A 21208-nucleotide genomic window follows, 5' to 3' on the forward strand; every position below is an offset into this window, starting at 1 on the left:
CTCAATAGATGCAGAAAAGGCTTTTGACAAAATTCAACAGCCCTTCATGCTAAAAACGCTCAATAAATTCGGTATTGATGGAACATACCTCAAAATCATAAGAGTTTTTTATGACAAACCCACAGCCAATATCATACTGAATGGGCAAACACTGGAAAAATTCCCTTTGAAAACTGGCACAAGACAGGGATGCCCTCTCTCACCACTCCTATTCAACATAGTGTTGGAAGTTCTGGCTAGGGCCATTAGGCAAGAGAAAGAAATCAAGGGTATTCAGTTAGGAAAAGAAGAAGTCAAATTGTCCCTGTTTGCAGATGACATGATTGTATATTTAGAAAACCCCATTGTCTCAGCCCAAAATCTCCTTAAGCTGATAAGAAACTTCAGCAAAGTTTCAGGATACAAAATTCATGTGCAAAAATCACAAGCATTCTTATACACCAGTAACAGACAAACAGAGATCCAAATCATGAATGAACATCCATTCAAAATTGCTTCAAAGAGAATAAAATACCTAGGAATCCAACTTACAAGGGATGAAAAGGACCTCTTCAAGGAGAACTACAAACCACTGCTCAGTGAAATCAAAGAGGACACAAACAAATGGAAGAACATACCATGCTCATGGATAGGAAGAATCAATATCGTGAAAATGGCCATACTGCCCAAGGTAATTTATAGATTCAATGCCATCCCCATTAAGCTACCAACGAGTTTATTCACAGAATTGGAAAAAACTGCTTTCAAGTTCATATGGAACCAAAAAAGAGCCCGCATCTCCAAGACAATCCTAAGTCAAAAGAACAAAGCTGGAGGCATCACGCTACCTGACTTCAAACTATACTACAAGGCTACAGTAACCAAAACAGCATGGTACTGGTACCAAAACAGAGATATAGACCAATGGAACAGAACAGAGTCCTCAGAAATAATACCACACATCTACAGCCATCTGATCTTTGACGAACCTGAGAGAAACAAGAAATGGGGAAAAGATTCCCTATTTAATAAATGATGCTGGGAAAATTGGCTAGCCATAAGTAGAAAGCTGAAACTGGATCCTTTCCTTACTCCTCATATGAAAATTAATTCAAGATGGATTAGAGACTTAAATGTTAGACCTAATACCATAAAAACCCTAGAGGAATACCTAGGTAGTACCATTCAGGACATAGGCATGGGCAAAGACTTCATGTCTAAAACACCAAAAGCAATGGCAGCAAAAGCCAAAATTGACAAATGGGATCTAATTAAACTAAAAAGCTTCTGCACAGCAAAAGAAACTACCATCAGGGGCTTGACTCTTTATCCAATTTACCAGTCTGTGTCTTTTAATTGGGGCATTTAGCTCATTTACATTTAAGGTTAATATTGTTGTGTGTGAAACTGATTCTGTCATCATTATGCTAGCTACTTATTTTGCATGTTAGTTGATGCTGTTTCTTCATAGTGTCATTGGTCTTTATATTGTAGTGTGTTTTTGCAGTGGTTAGTATCAGATTTTCCTTTACATATTTAGTGAAATTCTGAGTTAAAAATTCTTTTCTTGGAGAATATTGGCTCCCACTCTCTTCTGGCTTGTAGGGTTTCTGCGGAGACATCTGTTGTTAGTCTGGTGGGTTTCCCTTTGTAGGTAACCTGATCCTTCTCTCTGGCTTCCCTTAAAATTTATTCCAGCCTTTCAACCTTTTAGAATCTGATGATTACGTGTCTTGGGATTGCTCTTCTTGAGGAGTATCTTAATGGTATTCTCAGTATTTCCTGAATTTGAATTTTGGTCTGTCTTGCTAGGTTGTGGAAGTTTTCCTGGATAATATCCTGAAATGTGTTGTCCAACTTGGTTCCATTCTCCCCATCACTTTCAGGGACCCCAATCCATCATAGGTTCATTCTTTTCCCATAGTTCCATATTTCTTGAAGGCTTTTTTCCATTCCTTTTCATTCTTTTTTCTCTAATCTTGTCTTCATGCCTTCCTTGCATTGGTTTAGAAAGTGCTTCTTTAGCTCAGATGAGTTTTTATTACCCACTTTTTGAAGCCTACTTCTGTCAATTCATCAAACTCATTTTCCATGCATTTTTGTGCCCTTGATGGAGAGGATTTGTGATCACTTGGAGGAGAAGAGGCATTGTCATTTTTGGAATTTTCAGCATTTTTGTGCTGTTTTTTCTTCATTTTAATGGATTTATCTACCTTTGATCTTTGAGGTTGATGACCTTTGGATGGGGTTTTGTATGGGTTTCTTTATGCTGATGTTGATGTTGTTGCTTTCTTTTTGTTAGTTTTTTTTATCTGCCTCTGGTCTTTGATGATGGTGATGTACTGATGAGGTTTTGGTGTGGGTGTCCTTCCTGTTAGTTTTCCTTCTAACAGTCAGGACCCTCAGCTGTAGGTCTGTTGGAGATTGCTTGAGGTCCACTCCAGACCCTGTTTGCCTGGGTATCAGCAGCAGAGGCTGCAGAAGATAGAATATTGCTGAACAGCGAGTGTATCTGTTTGACTCTTGCTTTGGAAACTTCCTCTCAGGGGTGTACTCCACCATGTGAGGTGTGGGGTGTCGGTCTGCCCCTAGTTGGGGATGTCTCCCAGTTAGGCTACTCAGGGGTCAGGGACTCACTTGAGCAGACAGTCTGTCCCTTCTCAGATCTCAGCCTCCGTGTTGGGAGATCCACTGCTCTCTTCAAAGCTGTCAGACAGAGTCATTTGCGTCTGTAGAGGTTTCAGCTGCTTTTTGTTGTTGTTGTTGTTGTTGTTTATTGTTTAGCTGTGCCCTGTCCCCAGAGGTGGAGTCTACAGAGACAGGCAGGACTCCTTGACCAGCTGTGAGCTGCACCTAGTTCGAGCTTCCCAGCAGCTTTGTTTATCTACTTAAGCCTCAGCAATGGCGGGCGCCCCTCCCCAGCCTCGCTGCTACCTTGCCTCGAGATCGCAGACTGCTGTGCTAGCAATGAGGGAGGCTCCGTGGGCGTGGGACCCTCTTGGCCAGGTGTGGGATATAATCTCCTGGTGTGCCCATTTACTAAGATCCTTGGTAGAACACAGTATTGGGTTGGGAGTTACCCGATTTTCCAGGTGTTGTGTGTCTCAGTTCCCCTGGCTAGGAAAAGGGATTCCCTTCCCCCTTGGGCTTCCCAGGTGAGGTGATGCCTCACTCTGCTTCAGCTCTCGCTGGTCGGGCTGCAGCAGCTGACCAGCACCGACTGTCCCACACTCCCTAGTGAGATGAACCCAGTACCTCAGTTGAAAATGCAGAAATCACCTGTCTTCTGTGTTGCTCGCGCTGGGAGTTGGAGACTGGAGCTGTTCCTATTCGGCCATCTTGCTCCGCCCTTGTTAGTTTTTTTGTAGCAGCCAGGCCCCTCTTCTGCATGTCTGCTGAAGTTTCTTGGAGGTCCACTCCAGAACCTATTTGTCTGGGTATCACCAGCGGAGGCTGCAGAACAGCAAAGATTGCTGCCTGCTTCTTCCTCTGGAAGCTCAATCCCAGAGCGGCACTGGCTTGATGCCAGCCAGAGCTCTTCTGTATGACGTGTGTGTCAAATCCTGTTGGGAGGTCTCTCCCAGTCACGAGGCACAAGGTTTAGGGACCCACTTGAAGAGGCAGTCTCTCCCTTAGCAGAGCTTGAGCACTGTTCTGGGATAAACTCCCTTGTCAAGATCTGCTGTTCTCCTCAGAGCCAGCAGGCAGAAATATTTAAGTTCACTGAAGCTGTGCCCACAGTCACCCCCATGTGCTCTGCCCCAGGGAGATGAAAGACTTATCTATAAGCCCCTGCCTGGGGCTGCTGCCTTTCTTTCAGAGATAACCTGCCCAGTGAGGAGGAATCTAGAGAGGCAGTCCGGCCACAGCTGCTTTTGCCATGCTGTGTTGAATTCCGTTCAGTCTGTACTTCCAGGCCTCTTTAGCACTCTCAGGGGAAAACGACCTAGTCAAGCCTCAGTAATGGTGGATGTCCCTCCGCTCACCAAGCTAGATCATCCCAGGTTGACTTCAGACTCCTGTGCTGGCATGAGAATTTCAAGGTAGTGGTTTTTAGCTTGCTTGTCTCCATGGGAGTGGGAACCACTGAGCAAGACCATTTAGTTCCCTGGCTTCAGCCCCCTTTCCCTCTTTCCAGTGGAGTGAACAGTTCTGTCTCAGTGGAGTTCCATGTGCCACTGGGGAACAACAAGAAAACAACTCTTGGGGCTAGCTCAGTGACTGCCCAAACAGCCTCCCAGTTTTGTGTTTCAAACCCAGATCCCTGGTGGTGTAGGCACAAGAGGGAATCTCTTGTTCTGTGGATTGCAAACCTGTGGGAAAAGGGTAATATCTGGGCTGGATAGCCCAGTTCCTCATGGCTTCCCTTGGCTGAGGAAGGGAGGCCCCCTGCTCCTTGTACTTCCCAGGTGAGGCGATGCCCAAAACTGCTGCTGCTTGCCCTCCATGGTCTGCACCCACTGCCTAACCAGTCCCAGTGAGATGATTAGGTTACCTCAATGGCAAATGCAGAAATCACCCCCGTTCTGCGTTGGTCTCACTGGGACTTGCAGACTGAAGCTGCTGTTCCTATTCAGCCATCTTGACATCCATCTTCCTAGGTTTTCCTCTAGGATTTTTTCTTTTTTTCTTCTTCTCTTTTTTTTTCTTTTTATGGAGTCTTGCTCTGTCACCCAGGTTGGAGTGCAGTCGTGCCATCTTGATTCACTGCAACGTCTGCCTCCTGAGTTCAAGCAATTCTACTGCCTCAGTCTCCTGAGTACCTGGGATTACATGACACCTGCCCAGCTATCTGTCAATATTTTTATAGTTTGAGGTCTTACATTTAAATATTTAATCTACCTGAAGTTAATTTTCATATATGGTGACAAGTAGAGATCCAGTTTCATTCCTCTGCATATGGCAGGCAAACTATTATAGTATCATTTATTGAATAGAGAGTCCTTCCTCCATTGCTTACTTTTGCTCATTTTGTTGAAGATCAGATGGTTGTAGGTGGCAGGTTTATTTCTGGGTTCTCAATTTTGTTTCCTTGATCTGTGCATCTCTTTTTTTGTAGAAGTACCATGCTGTTTTGATTATTGTAGCCTTATAGAACATTTCGAAGTTGGGCAATGTGATGCTTCTGTATTTGTTCTTTTTGATTAATATTGCTTTAGCTATTGAGGCTCTTTTTTGGTGCAAATGAATTTAAGAATAATTTTGTCAAATTTTGTCAAAAATGGCATTGGTATTTTGATAGGAATACTGTTGAATCTGTAAATTGCTTTGGGCAGTATGGCCATTTTAACTATGTGGATCCTTCCAATATATGAGCATGAAATATTTTTCCATTTATTTGTGTTATCTCTGATGTCTTTTAGCTGTGTTTTGCAGTTCTCCTTGTAAAAATCTTTACCTCATTGGTTAGATGGGTTCCTAGGTATTCCGTTTTTTGTGACTATTGTAATGGAATTCTGTTCTTCATTTGATTCTCACCTAGAACAATGTTGGTGTATAATAATGTTAATAATTTTTGTACATTGATTTAGTATATTAAAATTTTACTGAATTCATTTATCAGTTCCGGGAGACTTAGCAGAGTCTTCAGGGTTTTCTAGGTATTGAATCATATAAGTAAAGAGAGAGAATGTGATTTTCTCTCTTTTTATTTGGGTGCCTTTTATTTATTCCCTTTCTTCATTGCCCTGGCTAGTACTTCCAGTACTATATTGAATAGGAGTGGTGAAAGTGGGCATACTTGTCTTGTTCCAGTTCCCAAGGGGAACTCTTCCAGTTTTTGCTCATTCGGTATTATGTTGGCTGTGGGTTTATCATAGATGGCTTTTACTATTTTTAAGTATGTTACTTTAATGCTTAATCTCTTGAGGGCTTTTGTCATTAAGGGATGTTGGATTATATTATAGGCTTTTTGTGTATCTATTGAGATGATCACATAGCTTTTGCTTTTGATTCTGTTTATTTGATGAATCACATTTATTGATTTGTGTACATTGAATCAACCTTGCATACCAGAAATAAAACTTACATGACTGTAGTGGATTAACTTTTTGATGTGCTACTGGATTTAGTTTGCTATTATTTTGTTGAGAAGTTTTGCATCCGTGTTTATTGGGGACATTGACTTCATTTTTTTTTTTTTTTTTAATTTACTATACATTTTGTCTCTGCCAGATTTTGGTACCAGAATGGTGCTGGATTCACAGAATGCATTAGGGAGAAGACTCCTCTTTGATTTTATTGGAAAAGTGTGAGTAGGATTGGTATCAGTTTTTCCTTATATGTCTGGTAGAATTTGGCCATGAATCCATGGTCCTGGGCTCTTTTTCGTTGGTAAGTTTTTTTATTAGTGATTCAATTTATGAACTTGTTATTTATATGTTCATGTCTTCACTTTTATCCCTAATTATATCTTGGGAGGTTGTGTGTTTCTAGGAGTTTATCCATTGTATCTATATTTTCTAACTTGTGTGCACAAAGGTGTTCTGTATAGTCTCTAAGGAACTTTTCTATTTCTGTGGAATCAATTGTAATGTCATCTTTGTTGTTTCTTATTGTGCTCGTTTGGATTTTTTTTTTTTATTCCTTGTTAGTTTATCTAATGGTATATCAATCTTGTTTATTCTTTTGAAGGATCAACACTTGTTTTCATTGACTTTTTGTATGGAATTTTGGGTCTCAATTTAGCTCAGTTCTCTGATTTAGTTGTTTATTTTCTTCTACTATATTTGGAGTTGGATGTTCTTTTTTTTCTTGTTTTTCTGACTGTGTCTTTAGGTTGTTAATATGAAATCTTTCTAACCTCTTGATGAAGGTGTTTAACACTACAAATTTGTCTCTTATCACGGCTTTAACTGCATCTCAAATTGCATCTTAACTGCATCAGAGAGAGTAAGCTGTGTCTACTATTTCATTAATTTCAAAGTAATTTTTAATTACTGTCTTAATTTTGTTTTTTGCCTAAGAGTTATTCAGTAGAAAGTTGTTTAATTTCCACTTTTTTGGTAGTTTTGAGAGATCTTGGTATTGATTTCTGCTTTTATTACACTATGGTCTGAGAATCTGGTTGGTATGGTTTTGATTTCTTTGAATTTATTGTGATTTGCTTTATGTCCAAGGATGTGGTGGACCTTAGAATATATTCTGTGTATGGATGAGAAAAATATATATTCTGTGGTTGTTGTGTGGAGTACCCTGTAGAGGTTGATTGGGTCCAATTGGTCAAGTGTCATGTTTAAGTCCAGAATTTCTTTGTTAGCTTTCTGCCTCAGTGATCTGTCTAACTCTGTGAGTGGGGTGTTAAAATCCCCCACCATTATTTGTGGCTGTCTAAATCTTTTCATTGGTTAGGAAGAACTTACTTTATGAATCCAGATACTTCTATATTGGGTGTGTAATATGTCTTATCAACTCTTGATTCTGATTTTTCTCTACCTCTGGAGTATGTTGCTAAGAATTTTGTTAGTATCACTGAAATGTTAACTTTCATGGAATTTTTTGCATCTAAGATCTTCCATATTCTGCTCCATGTAAAATCAGCCTCTCTTGGGGAGGATTGAAGACCTGCAAGTACTTATGACCAGCCATGACCTTGTTTGGAACTTCTATAATAAGGTGCCACAGGTAATGGAAGCTGTTGGATGTAGCAGTATTCTCTACTTGCCCACAACAGATGCTGTGTAACATGGGTCTGGAAAGAATGGGAGTTGTCAGTCTTTAAGGTCTGCCTTACTCTACTCAGTGTGAAACTTTTGTACCTCAAAGTTGTATCTGAGAAGTGGAGGGGGAAAACAGGTCCCAGCTTAAATATCATAGACTACAACTTTTCTTGTTAGGAATCACTAATTTTTCTTGAATAAATGCTCCTGAATGCTTTATGCCATTTGATCATTTTCACACCTGAAATGGTTGTTTCCAGTACTTTTTCCAGTTTTATTGTTGGTTTGTTTGAGAGAGAATTTGCTGAGCTTATTACTGCTATTCTGGGATGCTTATTCTTATTCATATTTTTAATTATACATTTGTTAGTTTAACAAAAAGAATTATGCATTTTGTGCAACAATGCAATGTCCTAGTCAACGGGGATTACATAGGTGAACAAGATAGATACAGACCACAGCCTTTGAGGAGCTAACAATATTGCAGACTATTTTGTTATGGAGAATATTTGCTTAGACTACGTGAACATTTTATTTTTTGTGTCTAGCTTATCAACTGGGGAGGTGACCAAGCCCACTCTGTTGAAACATCACAAAGCCAAGTTTGTTCTCAGAGAAAAAGAATGCTGTGATCAATTGTTAATGATTGGCATGGGTACAAGATGGACTCTTGAGGGTGGCATGTTATGATTTTGCCAAACCTAACATATAAATCTTGAGTTTCATGCTAATGTTGGATGCTGAAGAAGTCACAAAAGATCTGCTTAACATTCCTGGAACCAATATCAGTGGGTTTCTCAGATGAGATCTTTAAAATGTTGTATGGCCAATGCTGTTCATCTCAGGATATAAATAGTCCAAGAGATCTTTGAGTACAGACATCTAAACTGAAGTGGGGAGAGGGGAGAAAGCCAGTGGAAGGCCACTTTTGTTAGCTGTTTCCTTCCATCTGTCCTGGTAATCACCTCTCCCAATTATTATGACATATAGGTGTTATGTTGATAATCATTGTATGACTAAAGTGGAAGAAAGCTGTAAATAACTTATTTGAGATACAATGATATGAAACATTGTTGATTGCATGTTACCAGGAAATAGCATAGGCTAATCAAATGTTCAAAGAATCTGTAGACTAGATTATTCTCTTTCATTGCTGTGTTATTCCAGTGACATTATGCAAAGAAAGGAGGATGGGGCAGGTTGCCAAGACAAATAATATAAGGTGTTTTTTTTTTTGCAGTTTTTAGCATGGCTGTGAATGTTCTCCATGACATGCTTACCTTTTCAAACTCATGCTCCTCCTCTCACTCCTCTATTAAAAATTTACTCTCTCCAGTTAGTGTAGTGTTTATACCCTCTGTCCACAGTGTTCCTGATGTGTTTTTCTATTCCATTGCTCATGGGCTTCCTACTGCCTGGACCACTGTAATACTTACCCAACATCCTTCCTCTGACTAATTTCTAGTTCTCCTTCAGGATCCAGGTCAGGGGTCACCTATTCCAGAAAGCCTTCCTTTGTTTTCTTCTATTGAAATTCTCTGTTAACATTTTTCTTCTCTCTTGTACTAAGCTAGGAGCTCCCTGAGGGCATGGAATGTATCTGATTCCTCTAACAACAGTGCATACCGTATAGTCCACAATACACGCTTAATAAATTGATTCTCGTTGTAGAGTGTCAATGAAGCAAAGTAAGAGAAGGTACTTTGGTTCACTGAGCACCAAGTGAGGCAGAAGAACAAGAGAAGAGAGTTAATTAAGAGCAGTAGGATTTAGAGTCAGACAGACCTGGGTTTGAATCCTTATCACTTCACTTCATAGCTGAGAGACCCTATTCAGCCTCCTGTTTCCTCTTCTGTGTAATAAATAAGGTCACTTCCTCTGACATCATAGGGCCTGGGATAAAGTCCCAGTTCCAATACTATCTTAGCTATGTGACTTTGCAAATGTCTCCTAAAGAATTTTGTGTCTAAATTCCTTCATCTGTAAAATGAGGACACTAATAGTTTCTCCTTTTTATAGGGCGGCTGTAAGATAAAATGAGATGAGAGATGTAAAACTCAGAACAATTCTAGGAATAGATAAAACAAGGAAAACACATATAACTAATACTATGAAGTAAAGCAGGGATATTGATATTACCTACATTAATATCAATATAAACATATACATGTCTTCAATAAATGGTATTATCATCACTATTATCTATAATTTTAAAGTACTCTACACATTATTACATTAAATCCTTCCAACCATCCTTCAAAGTCAACGTAGCATCCTCACCTTAGCTGTAAGAAAGCCAAGGCCCAAAAATTAAATATCTGATTTAATTTACCCATCTTGTAAGTAGGAGACAAACATAAGAAACTTATACAAGCTTGGGAAACAGAGGAGAATGTCTCAGTAGGAAAAAAAAAAAAAGAATCAGCAATAAAACATTAACCTATTTGGCATCCAACAATTCTACATCTTTGACAAAAGATCTCCCAAACCTCATATATTTTCAGCTTTAGTAAAGACAATAAAAACAAAACATAACTGAGTATTATCAACCCATACATGTAGTGAAAATGACATTGCATTTAAAGTCAGATAGAATACAACTGAATTTCAGTCCTGACCCTGACCCTTAAATCACTTTATAAGTCATTCAGTTTCCCTTCTCAGGTTTTACACAAAGATAACTTCAGTTGCTGTGAGGGATTTGGGGGAAACATAAATGAGATAATGTATAGAATTTCTGGCTCCTAGTACTTCATATATATTAGAAACTTGCTAAATTGCAGTTATCATCTATCATGAGTCTTGTATCAATATTACCTAGAATATCATCTGGCTTACAAGGGACACTCTTTAAATGTGTTCAAGACTAAACTAGAGGGAAAAGTTGCAAACCATAGGAAGCCTCAAGCTGAGGAAAATCCTCCCCAAAAGGTATAAACAGTATATTTCTCCTTGGATTCTAGCCTACTGACTAAAGTATTTTACCTGTCTTCAGAAACCGAGGAGCTAGGTGCTAGAAACTTAAACAGAGCAATTTAGGCAGCAACTTTTTTCAAAGACTTAAGAAATTAAGGCCGGGCACGGTGGCTCATGTGTGTAATCCCAGCACTCTGGAAGGCCAAGGCAGGCAGATCATCTGAGGTCAGGAGTTCGAGACCAGCCTGGCCAACATGGCAAAACCCTGTCTCAACTGAAAATACAAAAATTAGCCTGGTGTGGTGGCAGACTCCTGTAATCCCAGCTACTTGGCAGGCTAAGGCAGGAGAATCGCTTGAGCCTGGAAGGTGGAGGTTGCAGTGAGCCGAGCTTGTGCCATTGCACTCCAGCCTGGGCAACAGAAGCGAAACTCCATGAAAGAAGGAAGGAAGGAAGGAAGGAAGGAAGGAAGGAAGGAAGGAAGGAAGGAAGGAAGGGAGGGAGGGAGGAAGGAATCAAAGAAAGAAAGAAAGAAAGTAAGTAAGAAAGAAAGAAAGAAAAGAAAGAAAGAAAGAAAGAAAGAGAAAGAAAGAAAGAAAGAAAGAAAGAAAGAAAGAAAGAAAGAAAGAAAGAAAGAAAGAAAGAAAGAAAGAAAGAAAGAAAGAAAGAAAGAAAGAGAGAGAGAAAGAAAGAGACAGGAAGACAGGAAGGAAGAAATTAAGAGTGAGTGACCAAAGCCAGGGAGAGAGTAAGGGTGAGGAAATTAAGGATAGAGGCTATTTAATATCCTCTCTCTCATCCTCCACAACCCTTATGTTAATTAATTTACATGTATTATTTCATTTAATCTTAACAGCAACACTGCAAGGCATAGATTACCCTGACTTCCTAGATAGGAAATAAGTTGAGAAACATTCAATGTTTTCCTCTAAGATGCACAAGTAGAAAATTGCAGAGCAAAGGATTCCAAATTCCAACTTTAAGTGGACCACAGGTTTTTTGGGTGAGAATGCGTATTTGATGAAGACTTTTCTATCTTCATCTCAAAGAATAGTGTGGTTCCCTGGGACAAGACCCTGGAGAAACCATAGAAACTGACCTAGTATGGATCCATGGGCCTTTAGACCTCACATAATCATGATCCATCCATAGCTTAAAAACTAGGCGAAGAAAACTAGTTTGGTGAACAATAGAATGAATTGAATTCAAAGGGGATGATAGCTAAGGCAAGTAAACGATCCCTTGGAGAATTGTCTTTTGTACGAGAATCTTCTGGGAAGCCAGAGATCCTGAGAAAAGCTTAACTTGGTTTAATTCAGAGCAGCCAGGGGAGACTTTGCATCTAGTATGATCACACTGTGGGATAGAAGACAAGTGGCTGAACCTCCCTGAGGCACAGTTCTGTAAAATGTGGATACTCATATGCACTTGTAGGGTTTTGGGGAGAAACCAGATATTGGCAAAGTATATTCCACATATGACATTAGCAACTGTTTTCTGGAGTTTTCTATCACACAACATTTTTATACCTGCATGTTTAAAACTTGTCCAACTGCAAAAGAAAATTATGTTCTCCTTGGAAACATACATCTCTATTTCTTTAAGATTACAGAATGCAAGGAATACAATTAGGTACCTGTGTAAGCAAAGTTGAAAGGCCGTGTTAGAGGGACATGATGCTTAGGTGCCACTGTGGGATGTGAGGGATATAAGAATACACCATCATCACCTAACATCTCCACCAGCTCTTTATGCAGGCTTTCTTCCACTGCCTTAAACTTTTGGTATTTCTCATTGTTATATTTGAGCTTTTCTTCCAACAAAGCCAGCCCTACAGAATGATAACATATATCAAATTAAGGTAATAAACTTCATTTTAATTCATAGTGTTTTTTATCTTTCCTTATTCAAGTAATACATGTTCATTATAGAACACTGAGAAAGTAAGTGATGAAAAAGAAAACTTTATAATCTTACCATCCATTGTCAATCATTTACTTTTAACTCCTTCTAGTTTGTTTTAGTAATGCTACATATAACATTTCTAGCCTCTGCTACTGCATAGTACATCATAAGTATTGTTCACATAATTGAAAACCCATTATAGCTGAGCACGGTGGCTCATGCCTGTAATCCCAGCACTTCTCAAGGCCAAGGCTGGCAGATCACTTGAACCCAGGGGTTCAAGACCAGCTTGGGCAATATGATGAAACCCCATATCTACGAAAAATACAAAAATTAGCCAGGTGTGGTGGTGAGCCCCTGTAGTCCCAGCTACTTAGGAGTTGAGGCAGGAGGATTGCTTAAGCCCAGGAGGTCAACGCTGTAGTGAGTCATAATTGCACCACTGCACTCCAGCCTGGACATGAGAGCAAGTCCCTCAGAAAAGGGAAACAGAGAATAAAAGTTTGGAAAATTTGCAGCCTTAAGATAGAAAGAAAAGAAAAAACCCATTTTCTAAGGAGAAATTCAAGCCGGCTGCAGAAATTTACATAAGTAAGGAGGATCCAAATGTTAATCTCCAAGACAATGGAGAAAATGTCTCCAGGGCATTTCAGAGTCCTTTGTGGCAGCCCCTTCCATCACAGGTTCAGAGACCTAAGAGGAAAAATGGTTTCGTGGACCAGGCCCAGGGCCCTCTTGCTGTGTGCAGCCCAGGGACTTGGTGCCCAGCATTCCAGCCCCTCCAGCTATGGCTGAAATCATGGCTAAAAGGGGTAAGGTTGAGCTCAGGTAATTGCTTCAAAGGATGGAAGCCCCAAGCCTTGGTGGCTTCCATGTGGTGTTGGGCCTGTGGGTGAACAAAAATCAAGAATTGATGTTTGAGAACCTCTGCCCAGATTTTACAGTTTGTATGGAAATGCCTGACTGCCCAGACAGAGGTGTGAAGCAGGGACAAGGCCCTCATAGAGAACCTCTGCTAGGGCAGTGTGGAAGGGAAATGTGGGGTTGTAGCACCCACACAGAGTTCCCACTGGAGCACTGCCTAGTGGAGCTGTGAGAAGAGGGCCACTGTCCTCCAGACCCCAGAATGGTAGATCCACTGATAGCTTACACAGTACACCCAGAAAAGCCACAGACACTCAATGCCAACACATGAAAGCAACTTGGAGGGAGGCTATACTCTGGAAAGCCATAGGAGTAGAGCTGCCCATGACCACGGGAACCCACCTCTTGCATCAGCATGACCTGGATTAGAGACATGGAGTCAAAGGAGATCATTTTGGAGCTTTAAGATTTCACTGCCCCCCTGGATTTTATACTTGCATGGGGCTTTTAGTCAAAAATTTATATTTAGATATTAAGAAATATTACAGGACATCAAACTGGTCTAGGTAGAAGATGATTTACATACCAATGGAAGGGATGGTGTACACTGACAGACCCAGGCACCATTTGATCAGCTCCCACAGAGGATTGACATGTTTCCCATGGTCACCAAGCAAATCCACAAATTTCAAAGGTTCCTGAGATTGAAAACAAGAAATAAAATACAAGAATATTTTCTCAAAATAGTAAAGACAAAAATATCTATAAAAGTTTTATAGTAGGATTATGCATAACAGTCAAATACCAGTCAATTGATGAATACATAAATAAAATTTATTAATAAAATATTAGTCACACAATGTAAGTGCTGATATATGATACAATATAGATAAAACTTGAAACATTGTGCCCAGTGAAAGAAGTCAGTAACAAGACACCAAACACTTATGAGACTATTTGCATGAAATATCCAGAATAATCAAATCTATAGAGACAGAAAGTAGATTACTGGTTACTTAAGGCTATGGAGGGGCAAGTGGACTGTAGAGTGACTGATAATGAGTATGAGGTCTCTTTTAGGAATGATGAAAATATTCTAAAATTGTGATGATTGTTGCACAATTCTGAATGTACTAAAATCCATTACATTGTATGCATTAAATAGGCACATTGCATGGTACATGAATTATAACTCAATAAACCTGTTATAGGGAAGTGGAGGCAGAGCAGGATGGCTGAATAGAATGCTTCAGCAATCAGTCTCCTTGAAAGAACACCAAATTAAACAACTATGCATGCAATAAAGCACATTCATAATAACCAATAAAGTCAGCAATCACAATCACTGGTTTTAACAAAATATCAATAAAAGAGTCATTGAAGAGTGTAGGAAAGATGGTCTTGTATCGCCTACACCAACCCTCCCCCATTGTCCATCAGCACCTCATTGTAAGACAATTTGTTTGCTTACAGGACTGTGAGTTAAGTGAATGGGCTACTTTGCATTGGAACCCAGTCTTGCCCTGTCCCACTGGTATGCAACATAGTGAAAAATTATGCTAGCACCAAAGCAGGGAACATTATAGTGGTTCTGAATGAGGAAAATTCTAAGCTCCAGTGGAAGGAGTCCTGGCTGGCTCTACCACTAGCTGACTAACATGGCCCTAGGCCTGAAGCAAATTTGACCATCAGGCCACAAGGACTAATAGTCCTTGGAAAAACCCTGGAGCTACACTGTTCTCTCAGAGGCAATTGATTTTGGATGCACCCAACCTAGTGCAACACCAGCTGTGGTGGCCAAAAGAGTGCATACATCACCCTTCCTTTAACTCCAGGCAATGTAGCTGGTGAAGAGACTTCTGTGGCTTTGGGAAAGGAGTGGGAAGAGTACAGAGGATTTTGTCTTGCAACTTGGGTACCAGCTTAGCTATAGTAAAATGAAGCAACAAGGAGATCCCTGGGAAAGGAGTGGGAAGAGTACAGAGGATTTTGTCTTGCAACTTGGGTACCAGCTTAGCTATAGTAAAATGAAGCAACAAGGAGATCCCTGAAGCCCCCAATAACAGGCCTTAGCTCCTGTATGGTCTTTCTAGACCCACTCCAGTCAGAAGGGAATTGACTGTACTGAAGGGAAGAACCCAGTACCAGGAGAATTCCCCACCTTCAGACTGAAGAGCACTTGAGTCTCCTATAAACATAAGTCAGGCAGTAGTTGCCATGAGCCTTGGATGAGACCCAGTACTGTGCTAGCTTAATGTTTAATCTAGCACTTTCCCAGCTGTAGTGTCCACAGGAGTACACATGTTGTATACGATGAAAGATTTTAATACATCTTGAGTCGATTTTTGTATATGGTGAAAGACAGGCGTCCACTTTCATTGTTCTACATACAACAATCAAATTTTCACATATAAAAATGCTACTTATTTTTATACATGGATTTTGTATCCTGAAACTTTACTGAATTTTTTTTTGGAGTCTTTAGGTTTTTCTAGATATAAGATTATATTATCAGATAACAGGAAAAATTTTGACTTCCTTTTTTCCAATTTGGATATCTTTTATTTCTTTCTTTTGCCAGATCGCTCTGGCTGGGACTTTCAGTACTATGTTGAATAGGAGTGGTGAAAGTGGGCATCCTTGTCTTGTTCTAGTTCTTAGAGGAAATGCCTTCAACTTTTCTCCATTCAGTGTCATATTAGATTTGGGTTTGTTGTATGTGGCCTTTATTACATTGAAATATGTTCATTTTATGCCAAGATTGTTGACACTGTTTATAATAAAAAGTTTCTAAATTTTATTAAATGCTTTTCCTGCATCTATTGAGATAATTATATGTTTTTTTATTTCTGTTTATGTAATATATCACCTTTATTGATTTGTATATGTTAAACCATCCTTATATTCCTAATATAAAACCCACTTGTTTATGGCATATTATCTTTTTGATATGCTGTTGAATTTGGCTTTCTAGTATTTTGCTGAGGATTTTTGCATCTATGCCCTTCAGGAATACTGATCTATAGATTTTCTGTGGCGGTTGTGTTTTTGTCTGGTTTTGGTATCAGGGTGATAGTGGTGTCATGGAATGAGTTATGAAGAATTCTCTGCTCTTTTAACTTCTGGAACAATTTCAAAAGAATTGTTTATTCGTCTTTGTGTGTATGGAATAATTCATCTGCAAGTCCATTTAGTTCTGAGATTACTTTGTTAAAAATTATTTATTACTGATTCAATGTTGCTATTCATTATGGGTCTGCTCAGGTTTTCTATTCCTTCCTGATTCAAACTTGGGAGGTTGCATATTTCCAAAAATTAACTTATTTATTTCCTCTAGGTTTTCTTGTTTGTGGAAGCAGAGCTTTTAATAATAATTTTTAAGGAACATCACACACCGGGGCCTATCACGGGGAGGGGGGAGGGGGGAAGGATTGCATTGGGAGTTATACCTGATGTAAATGACGAGTTGATGGGTGCTGACGAGTTGATGGGTGCAGCACACCAACATGGCACAAGTATACATATGTAACAAACCTGCACGTTATGCACATGTACCCTAGAACTTAAAGTATAATAATAATTTAAAAAATAAAAAATAAAAATAAAAAAATTTAAAAAAGAAAAAGAAAAAACATTTTAATTAAATTAAAAGATTCAATTATGATTAAATTTCCTAATAAATGGATCCTACAGATAAAAAAAAGCATACACTTCAAGTTAAAAAGGTAAATGGAAAATAAAAATATGAAAAAAAAGAATCTTTGTATTTTTGTGATTTCATTTATAATGTCTTTTGCATTTCTGGTTTTGTTGTAATCTCTCTTTTTTCATTTCTGATTTTGTTGTAATCTCTCTCTTTTTTTTTCATGATTAATCTGGAGAGTGGATTATTTTGTTTATCTTTCTTAAGAACCAAGACTTCTTGTTTCAGTGACCTTTTGTATTTTTACCTTTCCTTTTTGGTCTCTATTTAGTTCTACTAGGATTTTTTTTTTTTTTTTTTACTCATTTTCTTCTGTCAATTTTTGGTTTTTTGGTTTAGTTTGCTCTGTGTTTCTAGTTCTTGGCAGTCCATCGTTAGGTTGTTAATTTGTAATGTTCCTACTTTTTTAGCATAGGCATTTAATGCTATGAACATCCCTCTTGGACTCTTGGAATCTTGGAACTCCTTTTTCTGTATCCCACAGAATTTGATGGGTTGTGTTTTCCTTTTCATTTGTTTCAAAAATTGTTATAATGTCCACCTTAATTTCTTCATTGACACAATAATCATTAAGAAACATGTTTGATTTCCACGTATTTGTATAGTTTCCAAAGTTTCTAAAGGTAGTGATATTCAGTTTTATTCAAGCGTGGCCTGAGAAGATTCTTGATAAGTTTTTAATGTTAAAAAATTCACTGAGACTCGTTTTGTGGCCTAAAATACAAGGTCTATACAAGGTGATACATGGTCTATGTTGGAGAATGTTCCATGTGCTTATGTGAAAAAATATGTACATTTCACAGTTGTTGAGTAGATTTTTCTGTCAAGGTGTGTTAGGTCTATTGCACCTAAAGTCCAAATAAGTTCAATATTTCTTTGTTGATTTCCCATCTAAATGATGTCTAATGCTGTGAGTGGGCTGTTGAAGCCCCACACTATTATTGTATTATTTTTCACCTCTCTTATTAGATATGGTAATATTTGTTTTATGAATCTGGGTGCTCCAGTATTGAGTGCATATATACTGAGTAATGTTATATCCTCCTGTTGAATTAATCCTTTTATCATTATGCATTGACCTAATTTGTTTTTTTAACGTTTTAATTTAATATCTCTTATATCTAGTATAGATTTAGCTACTCCTACTCCTTTTTGGTTTCTACTTCCATAAAATATCTTTTTTCAATCATTTCCTCTCAGTCTATGTATGTATTTACAGAAAAGGTGAGTTTCTTGGAAGCAGCATTTAGATGGATCATGTTTCTTATATTTTCTGCCAATCTATCTCTCTTTAGTAGAGTATTTAATCCATTTGAGGTCAAGGTTAATATTTATATATGAGGTTTATTTTCTGTAAGGTCATTAAATCTTTTCTAGTTGTTTTATACATTGTTTGTTTCTTTTTCTCTGTTTGTCTTTATGGTTTGGTGAAATTTTGTTGTATTCACAATTTGACTTTTCTTCCTCCTTTGTGTGATTGTTTTATAAGACCACTGAGTTTTATATGTTAATGAGTTATCATAATCATGAACATATACCTTTTGTTTCCATGTCAAGGACATTTTTGAGCATTTGTTTTAGGTCTGGTCTAGTGGTGATAAATTCCCTCAACAATTGCTTGTCTGGAAAAGACTTTATTTCTCCTTCATTTATGAAGGTTAATCATGCTGGATATAAAATTTTTAATTATATTTTTTCTTTCAGCAATTTGTAAATCCCATTCCATTTTCTTCTGACCTGTGAAGTTTCTGCTAAGAAGTTCATTCTTAGTCTGATGGGGTTTCTTTCATAGGTGACTAGATCCATTTTTCTTGCTGATCATAAAAGTATTTCTTTTATAATGACTTTAGGTATTCTGATTTAATATGCCTTTTTGCAATGTATTTGTCTTGGGATTGTTGGGACTACTATATCTGGATGTCTAAATCTCTTGCTGCACTTGAGATGCTTCTATAAATAATTTTCTTAAATAGGATTTCTAAACTTTTTTTAAATCTTTCTTTCTACGCCAGTAATACCAACAAATTGTAAGTATTGTTATTTTTGCACACTCATCTTAAGGGCTTTGTTCATTTGTCTTTATTTTTGTTTGACTAGATTACTTCAAAAGATGTGTCTTCACATTTTGAGAGTTTTCCTTCTGCTTGGTCTTTGGAATGTTTTTGTAACCCCTTCAATGAGTTTATAAGTTCCAAAATGTCTGTTATTATTACTTTTTTTTTTTTAAGAAAATCTATCCTCTTAGTAATTTCATATTAACAGCCTAAATTGATATTCTAATTTCTTTGTATTGCTTTACAAATTTCCATTTAAGGGCCAGATGTGGAGGCTCATGCCTGTAATCCCAGCACTTTAGGAAGCCAGCGTGATTGGATCACCTGAGGTCAGGAGTTTGAGATTAGCCTGGCCAAAATGGTGAAACCCCATCTCCACTAAAAATACAAAAATTAGTCAAGCGTAGTGGTGTGTGCTTGTAGCCCCAGCTACTCAGGAGTTTGAGGCAGGAGAATCACTTGAACAAGGGAAGCAGAGGTTGCAGTTAGCCAAGATTGCACCACTGCAGTCTAGCCTAGACAACAGAGCGAGACTCTGTCACAAAAAAAAAAAAAAAAAAAAAAAAAAAAAAAAAAAAAAATCACTTTAATTTCATTAAGCCTCTTTAAAGTCAATATTTTGATTTCCTTATCTGGCATTGTGAAGATTTCTTTTGCTCAGAGTCTATTGTGTTAATATGAGGGTGTTATAGTACATTTCTTTTTCAGGCTTTCTGCATCGATACACTGATTTCTGAGCAACCAGGGGAATAGCGGATTCTTCTTATTATTTTTTTTTTCCTTTTTTTTTTTTTTTTTTTGAGACGGAGTCTCGCTCTGCCGCCCAGGCTGGAGTGCAGTGGCCAGATCTCAGCTCACTGCAAGCTCCGCCTCCCGGGTTCACGCCATTCTCCTGCCTCAGCCTCCCGAGTAGCTGGGACTACAGGCGCCCGCCACCGCGCCCGGCTAGTTTTTTGTATTTTTTAGTAGAGACGGGGTTTCACCGTGTTAGCCAGGATGGTCTCGATCTCCTGACCTCGTGATCCGCCCATCTCGGCCTCCCAAAGTGCTGGGATTACAGGCTTGAGCCACCGCGCCCGGCCCCCGGATTCTTCTTATTTTTGAATTTACTTTTATTGAGTGTTGAATTTTGTTTTTGAATATATGACTATGATAATAACTACAATCATTTTTAAGATATAGTATAGAAAGAAATAAATGTTATAGTGCAAATGCAAAAGAAACTGCAAGAGAAGTTGGGATGATTATTGAGTATAAAAAGAGAAGGAATAAAGTCCAGTATTTGATAGCACAATTGGGTGACTACAGTTTAAAGTACTTTGTTGTATATTATAAAACAACTAAGAGAGTGGAATTGGAATGTTACAACACAAAGAAATAATAAATGTTTAAACTGACAGATACTCCAGTTACACTGATTTCATAATCACACATTGTATGTATGTGTCAAAACATCTATACCCCATAAATACATACAACTATTATATAGTCACAAAATTTAAAAATTTTAAATTAGGTCTGTAATAAAAAAGAGCTACATTAACATTAAACAGTATGGTTTAGAAAATGGCCACATCTCTTTTCTACCTATTTTAAGTGATTATTAATGAGCAACATGGTAAAGTGGTTATGACCACCACATCTAAATCTGGCATCATGATTCAAAGTAAGAGGAGAACAGATTTTTCCCTTCTCTTTTTTTTCCAGATTTGTAATTACAGGACCAGTTTTGACAGTCAGCATGTATGTTAACAGTTTATCCAAATTATAAGACAGTGTCTTCTGGAAGTGAACTCAAAATAAACTTTTTGCTTTTGATTTCAGCTTTAGTTTTGATCTAAAGTTCTGACTATAAACTTTCATCTCAGAGCCAAACATCCTCACCTTGTGAATTTTTATAAACGTTTTGTTCTGAGAGATTTCCAAAGTGTTTCTACAAAGAAAACTGTCTATTTTAAAAAATTTAAAAATTAACTATTTTTTTAAGGTAGAGGGGATCGTGTGAGTTCTGCCTTATGGAAGGGCTACTCTATGTGAGATACCTTATAAAAAATATTGTTAATCCACAAAATAAATCTGTAACATAGGTATCAATAGTTTAACTTTATGTATGAGTAAACTGCAGAATC

At 38.1% G+C, this 21208-nt stretch overlaps 1 protein-coding gene across 3 annotated transcripts in view; it reads right to left on the minus strand.

Annotated features, from left to right (window-relative positions):
- LOC105463874 (fatty acid amide hydrolase 2) overlaps positions 1 to 21208 on the minus strand; it is a 192593-nt gene that overhangs the window by 17433 nt on the left and 153952 nt on the right. For 2 of the 3 annotated variants that reach the window (XM_071088629.1, XM_071088627.1), the window contains 2 exons: positions 13909 to 14020; positions 12190 to 12384 (listed from right to left, as the gene is read on the minus strand). In XM_071088629.1, coding sequence (XP_070944730.1) covers positions 12190 to 12384; positions 13909 to 14020 — 307 coding nt within the window. The remainder of the gene's footprint in view (positions 1 to 12189; positions 12385 to 13908; positions 14021 to 21208) is intronic. The other variant, XM_071088628.1, reaches the window with a different exon arrangement.

Source organism: Macaca nemestrina, chromosome X (genome assembly GCF_043159975.1).
Source record: "Macaca nemestrina isolate mMacNem1 chromosome X, mMacNem.hap1, whole genome shotgun sequence".
NCBI lineage: Eukaryota > Metazoa > Chordata > Mammalia > Primates > Cercopithecidae > Macaca > Macaca nemestrina.